At 36.7% G+C, this 7,405-nt stretch overlaps 1 protein-coding gene across 2 annotated transcripts; it reads left to right on the forward strand.

The window, feature by feature from the left end:
• Nucleotides 1-1,008: 1,008 nt before the first annotated feature.
• LOC147510302 (uncharacterized) lies at nucleotides 1,009-7,031 on the forward strand. 2 transcript variants are annotated; one of them, XM_086602310.1, is made up of 6 exons: nucleotides 1,009-1,237; nucleotides 1,315-1,453; nucleotides 1,527-1,611; nucleotides 1,707-1,754; nucleotides 6,429-6,529; nucleotides 6,611-7,031. In XM_086602310.1, the coding sequence occupies exons 1-6, from the start codon at nucleotides 1,075-1,077 to the stop codon at nucleotides 6,741-6,743; spliced, it is 669 nt and encodes a 222-aa protein (XP_086458436.1). In that variant the 5' UTR covers nucleotides 1,009-1,074; the 3' UTR covers nucleotides 6,744-7,031. The 2 variants fall into 2 exon arrangements, with proteins under 2 accessions (XP_086458436.1, XP_086458435.1); XM_086602309.1 differs by having other exon boundaries at nucleotides 1,011-1,237; nucleotides 1,312-1,453.
• The last annotated feature ends 374 nt before the right edge of the window (nucleotides 7,032-7,405 follow it).

The raw sequence follows: 7,405 nt of genomic DNA on the forward strand, positions 1-7,405 counted from the left end.
TATAATATTCATATCTCATATCTCATAGTAGCAAATATTATCTTTTCTATTGCAATTTCTCGATCAACTAGGAACGTATAAAAAAAAAGGGTAACTTCTTTTTTCCCGGTTTGGTCAATCAATAGGGTTATGAAGCATTTCGACTTAATTTATTTATACAAATTTCAATCTGGGGGAGATCAAAAAGATGCAGGGTCGTTTGTCTGCTTGGCTAGTCAAGCGTAGGCTAGTTCATAGATCTTTGGGCTTCGATTACCAAGGAATAGAAACTTTACAAATAAAGCCCGAGGATTGGCACTCCATTGCTGCTATTTTATATGTATATGGTTACAATTATCTACGCTCCTAGTGTGCATATGATGTAGCCCGGGGCGGACTGTTAGCTAGTGTGTAAAACGGATAAAATTTGTATCTGTATCTATAGAATAAAGAAAGTGCCCATTTCGGTCAACTCTCCATTATATTTCTTTGGCTAAGTGGCATGTATTTCCACGGTGCCCGGTTTTCCAATTATGAAGCATGGCTAAGTGATCATACTCACATTGGACCTAGTGCCCAGGTGGTTTGGTCAATAGTGGGCTAAGAAATATTGAATGGTGATGTGGGCGGGGGTTTCCGAGGAATTCATTGGTACTGGTCATTGATACTGGAAAAAAATTTCCCTATTGCTATAGGAACTGGAAGGGGGACGAAGGGTATGATCCATGCATATTGATATGTATGTTCCCAATTAATTATTCTATGAATTGCTGAAAACGAAATGACGTTCATCAAAATTAAAAATCTAATAACTAATCTAATATAGTATAATATAAATTTTCAAATTAACTTAACAGGTTTTTGGCTCCCGAATATCCAATTGACTAATTAATTCTTTATAACTTACTCTGTTTTTCTTTGACAAATAAGCTAAAGTATTAAAAGATGTAAGCCCACTAAAGAAGCCCAGCCCATCGAATCCATATCGGGACTTTGATTTTCCGATATATATCGACGTACAGTTCTAGACTTCTAGTCCTGCACTGAAAAAAAAGAATCTAGTCCAAAACAAAAACAAGAAGAAGAAGAAGAAGAATGATGAGCGGACTGCTGAAAAACATCCTAACAAAATCAAATCCTCATCCCAAAAAGCCAAACCCATTTCCATCATTCCTTCTCCACAATCATTTCTGCACACAACAGCCGCCTACTGAAAACTCGGTGGACCCATTTCTTCAGTCCCTCAATCCCAATGCAGGTATATTAATTATTTAGTAATTCTAAGCTAGGGTTTTATTGGTGTTTAACGTTTTATTTTATTGTTTGTTTTAGAAGGAGGTTTTGTGTATGCCAAACTCTTCCAAATTGGTAAATATACAACGAAGAATGATGTTATTCATTTACTGGAAGGATCTCATCTTTCGCCTCACGATATTAGAGTTTCTTATGCTCCTAATTTTAAACCGGAGGGAATGTATGTATTTATTTTTTATTCTTTCTTTATTTATTTGTGTATTTGTTTTTTATATTGTGTTTTTTTTATACAGGGCGTTGCAGTTTTGTAATCGGTCTGCGTTTGATAATGCTATAAAGGCTAATAGTAGGAAGGGGCGGTTGTGCCGGTTGGAATTGGTATGATGATTTTCTGTCTTGTACGAGGTTATGTTTTAAAAAAAAAATGATAATTGTGATTGTTATGAGTAACCTTTTTTTTATTGAATTTACAGGCGGATCGCAGATTGTGGGATTCTGTTGAGTACTATGATGGGAAAACTGTAAGTAGTAGAAATCTAATTTGTTCAGTGTTTTCAATCTGACGTGCATTGTGTTAACTAAGTTGTGTACATGCACTATGTTAACTAGGAGAATGGCTATCTCTATGTGGACTGTGTTAACTAGGATAAAGTTACTAGATTGTAAAGTCAAATTCAAGAAATTCATGATAGTTGTGGGAACCGTATTGCTGGTAGAAAAAGGACCCTTTTAATCTGTTCAACCACCTCCATTACAGTGTTAAACTTCATTGGGAGTACCGTCGCCCTTCTCCACAAGCTGTAGTGAAATGCCAATGCAATAGGAAATAGAAGTTATCCACGTGCTATGGTGAGATGCTAACTGGTTCAAATAACTGTCCAGCTTGCTATGAGAACGACTCTTGTCTAGCCAGGAGTACTGAGATTTAATAGTGTAGAACATGTGGTTCACAAAGTGAGATCTGATGGACAATTAGATGAAGACAGTGAAACATATGATGATATTAAGGCAGACAGAATGTATGGTCAATCTGGAGCGAATATCAAGGAATCCGTATGGAGAGATGTGATCCTGAAAAGAATCCCCAAGAAGAATTAATTAAATAGGGCTGTGCTAGTACCATGTGATTGTTGTAGATAAGGACGATCTACCAGTCTACAGTTGGTATGGTTTAAGAGGAAGTGCTTATTGTATGGTATATAGTTCCTTCTAACTTGGTCTTTTCTATCTTGTTTTAACAAATCGTTAATCGTAATAAAATAAATTTTGCTGAAAGAAGTGGTTCTCAAGGAAAAATTTCCTACTGTCTCCCCCTAATGTCCAATTGTGAATTACTATGTGAAATCTATTTTACACTTCCAACCAGTTTTAAGATTTCGCATCAAAAAGATGATTCAAACTAACTAACTCACCATGTCTCACAAACTCATCAGCAAAAACCCTCGTGTTTCTAGAAATTTTAGAAATATCTATTTGAGATGCGTGAATGGTTGTTGCTAAACCAAATGTCATTCCAAAGCTTATGAGTTTTCCTTCCCCTCAGTGATTACAAACATTACTATGTCGATCTTTCCAATCTGGAAAACATGGTTCCAAGTGGTACTTGAGTATTATCACCTTACGCCGAATATTATTAACTTCTTCCCTATATTCCAAAGGTCATTTCCAAACAAGGGTTTGTTCATAATTTGGATTTATTCCCATTAACATATCATTTATCATTTGAAGATATCATCCTTAATGGGATGGCATAGAACATTCCATTTCACAATATGTTTTCCGTAAAATTTGCCGTGCCTTTTGGATAATGGCATAGTGGTAAGCTATAAATAGGAGAGTCGTGTAGATGATTTCCAATGATAGTGATATGTCTTCCATTTGACTTGGATTCTCTTGTGTGTTACCAATACTATTTTAGCTATTTGAGCTTATTCTTCTGATTAGAAGTATTTTTATTTATTACTGTGTACTCTGTTTTTCCATGCATCAATTTTGTTGCTGTTGTCTGGATGAGCCTTCAAGAGTTCTGTGGGGAAATAAAAGAGATTGCTTAGTTTTGATTAATAGTATTAATCATTATATGTTAAATATATACTTTCCTTTGGAGTTACAACACATACATCTATGAAGCATAATCATATTTAATAAGTAGGACACTGTTGGGGAAAAACTAGAAACTCATAGGACATAGATACCATAATATTTTCTGTAAAATCATGATTTACACATTTTTTTGTTGTTTTTTTGTTTTTCTTTAGTTATAAATTTTATTTTATTCCCTAATACCCTTTTCCCCGTGAAGGTGGGAATCGAACCTAAGACCTTGGGCCAACTTCCCAAGTCTTGACCAGTAGGCCACTGGACACCTCTCTTAAAATTTGCGGGGAGGGGGGTGGGGGGGGGATTGTGTTTCGTGTAGATCAATCATTTTATTGTTTACTTAGATTATCAGTCTAAGTCAAGTGTTCAGTTGTCATGTTTTATTGTTGGAGAATCAGGGGTAGGGTAGGACCCATTGTATAGGTATGTAGCATGTACTATCTACAGAGTTTCAGTGTGTTTTTACTTTACTGTATAATAGCTATTTGGGATATATTTCCATGGTCTTTTGTAGCGAGGAAAGGCATCTCGTTAGAAAGCAGATACATTCATTACAAAGCAGATATATTCTTTACTCACCTGAAGACATTTGTTTTGTATTTTTAATGTAGAATTTTAGATTGGTAATTAAAGGTTGCATTTCAAGTCACATTTAATAGCATTAACGCATAAGGTTCTATTTGTGATTTTTCCTCTTTCCTATTTAAGTCAAAATTTGGCATAAAGGATTTGTGTAGGTGAATGAAGTACAATCAACTTTTTCTCGTACAGTTAAATGTCGTTAATGAGGGGCAACACTGATGTTTAACCTTCAACATCTACGGGCAGGCTGATTACGTATGTGAGGATCAATTTCAGGAGGTGGAAGATGTTAGACTGGTATGAGGATCTAGTGCATTGGTGAATATGATAATTTACAACAGTACAAATGGGAAAGAAGTGGCAATTTGGAAGTTGATAGAGATATGGGAGGCTCTGTTAATGTCTAAATTGTAATAACACTGTGGATATGTTGATGGGACACGGCCCTTTTACTTGGTTTGCAGGATCAAATAATCCATTGCTGAATCGTATTGATAGATTTACGTCCAGATGGAGGAATTGTGAGGGGAGGGTGGGGTGTGTGTTGGACTGTTGTTTTGGGGAGTGGATTGGCATGCCAATGCTTGGATTGCTTTTATGGAAAGAAGTACCTGGTTTAAAAGAAAAATCTATGTATGGACTGACTGTTTTGGCCTCTTGGAGATCAAGATGGATGAAACTACCCATTTTGACCAGAAGGAAGAAGATGAATAGATTATCCAAAGGATGGTGGCAAAGAGAAATCCATCAGCTAAACTCCATGTTTGTTTTTCTTTGGTCTCAGTATTGAGTAGAGGGATGAAGAGTAGTATATGCTTTCTCAGTCGCTGCTAGATGTTGAACTAAGTATTTTCTTCCTGGTGAAGGGTGTGAAATAGCTTCTAGTGGGGCATACTAACCCTCTGAGGTTGCTAGCTAGCTGCTGGGAAAGCTGGTGAGGATCATCAAATGGAAATGAAGAACAGATGGCCTTAGGGGTAGACTTGAAAGAAGGGTTTTGCCGGGTCTGGACCTGGGAAGCTTGAATCGCTTCCATGTGGGGATATGTAAATACTAAAAGATGGATGTTCATTCGGTTTTATGGGTTATCTTGCCTCAGAGGAGGTGGTTCCTACCTGCTTGGGTGGTCATAGTTATGTTCTGATGAAGGCTAGCCAGAGATTTGTGCATGCACTTAAGTCTTGGTTGTATGTATTTCAAGAACAGTAGGCCTTCTTCGGTAGCAAATCACCACTCCTTTGTCATTTGATTTGATTTTATTCTGTAATACTGTTAAACACTCTTTGGTATTCTATTGTGGAGGGTGGACGTTCAAATTTTTTTGGTACTGTAGAACTGCAGAATCCGATTTTGGATTATATATCTCACGATTTTTTGTTTTATACTTTTATTGTATTTCTAATATCTTGTAAAGTTCGCAGAATATGGTGTAGAAAGAGAAATACTGTGTGTGAGAGATGCTTACAAATTGACTACTAGAGTATAAAATGTGCAAAGTAGAGGTGAGATCCTTTTGCAGGCTTCTCGTTAGCTCTGTCTGACACTCTTGACCAACATTTGTGTCAAAATGTCGGAAGAATTTTAATTTTATCTGTTTAGACTTCTAGTAATTGCAAGGTTACAAGATTTTAATACTTCACTAAGCTGTCACCAATTCTAGTTAGTTACAATTTAGTGAAATGTTTCGTTTTGTGACATCAGCAATCTATATTAGCAAGAAAAGTTAAACAAAGACTTGTTCTGCACTGGAGAAAGCACAGGTTGGTCAATACCATGCTTTCATTGTTTGACCTTTTGTTTGCATTCATCTTGCCACGTATGACGTTTCTTTATGCCGAGTATAATTGTTTTGATCCACTGGAAGGAGAGAGCTTTGGGATTTAGTTAATTCGTTGAATAATCTGGGACGATGCCACATTTGAAGGAAAACTAGCTTTATAAGTGAATGCTGCAGAAGTAAGCCTTTGCGTATGACCAATCCCAAAAAAAAGTTTGACTAAGATTTGAGGCTGTTAATAGGTTTTCCCTCAAAGAACTCAAAAGAGACGGTGCAGGCCGGAATGATGTGGATTGTTGCAGTCAGAAATGGTGCAAGGCTGCATGAGTTTGTTGGGGACATCATTCTACATACAATTAAAGGAGGAGATGAGGCTAATGAATGTTACCTTGCTATGTGCCACCTCAAGTTGACAGTGCCAGGTTCATTTGTGGAGTTATTTTTGCTTTAACGTAGTAGTTCTTCTGTGGATGTTGACGAAAGTTCCTACTCTTATGTTTTTCACTGTCGCTGTTATGTAATGTTGTTTGGGTTCGTCCTGGATCTGTTATTTTCCTTGGTGCTGCAAGTAAATGCTAGAATTGTACATCTACAATGATAGCTGGTAGTGGTGCATCGTATATGCAGAAAAACTGTGTGATATAGAAATAAATATTTAATATTGCCTATTGCGTTTGTGATTTTTGCCAACATTCCATAAACCTAATTTCCAGATCACTTGTTTTGTCTTTATCAGGTGTTGTTGCAGGGACTTCCTCGCAATGCATTGCCAGAGGATATTGAGCGCTTCTTGTGTGGTTGCGACTTCAATTCATCAAGCCTTCATATTTTTCTCAGGTAAATTCGTTGTTATATAATTAATACCTTGAAGTCATTTTGGAAATCAGGTACATACCTATGTTTGGTAATTTTGTGCAGGCAATCATTTCCAGACCCAGTTAGGATGGCGCTTGTGCAGTTTCCTTCTGAGATTGAGGCAATGAATGCAGTCATTGTGAAGAATAGAAGTTTCTGTCTTAATAATCAAATCCTGATGCGAGTTCTTCAGTAAGAAGGATTCTCTTTAGGATCAGTTGGACAAGTACTCTGTTCATGGAATAGGATTTATTAAATTTATTCTCAATGACATGCGAACCTTTGTTTAGGCTTTGTGTATCTTTGAATCCTATAACTGAGGCCATTAGTGGACGCCTCTTCCTTTGATAGACTTCTCTTCGTTGATAGTTATCTCTTTGCAGTACTATAAGTGTAAGCCCTTGGGGTAGGTTGGATCCAAAAAATGTCTTTTTACCTAAAAACAGGGATATTTTGAGAGATTCAACAGAGATCCTTTATGTTCTATATGCTTTTGAGTTCTTTAAAAAAAACTTCGGATTTTCAGTTTTCACTTGTGTTTGAAAACCGAGCAGAGAATTGAGAAAAACAAAAGAAGTGAGATATTATCCACTTTACTGGTAAGAGGAGGAACTAGAAATCCAAAATCAAGCTGCGGGGAGCTGAGTTCTCTCAGCTCGCCCTTGTTTCTGCAATGAACGTGTTTATATGCGAAAAAACATGTTTTTTCCAGGAGTTTCCAACTCTCCAAAAGCATTAAAAAAGTAAATAAACATATAAAAAAACGAGACCAGATCTTCTCCGCCCGGGTGGAAAAGATCATATTTTACACCTTACAAAGAATAAAAAACGGCTACAAAATAGAGAGATTCTGTGCGT

The sequence above is a fragment of the Coptis chinensis genome, chromosome 3 (assembly GCF_015680905.1).
Source record: "Coptis chinensis isolate HL-2020 chromosome 3, ASM1568090v1, whole genome shotgun sequence".
Classification (NCBI taxonomy): Eukaryota; Viridiplantae; Streptophyta; class Magnoliopsida; order Ranunculales; family Ranunculaceae; genus Coptis; species Coptis chinensis.

What these genes read in the sequence shown, in the direction of transcription:
- LOC147510302 (XM_086602309.1), top strand. Translation starts at nt 1,075, where the DNA reads ATGATGAGCGGACTGCTGAAAAACATCCTAACAAAATCAAATCCTCAT. An exon ending in AGTACTATGATGGGAAAACT is followed by an intron (nt 1,755 to 6,428) that starts GTAAGTAGTAGA and finishes TGTCTTTATCAG; the next exon opens with GTGTTGTTGCAGGGACTTCC. An exon ending in AGCCTTCATATTTTTCTCAG is followed by an intron (nt 6,530 to 6,610) that starts GTAAATTCGTTG and finishes AATTTTGTGCAG; the next exon opens with GCAATCATTTCCAGACCCAG.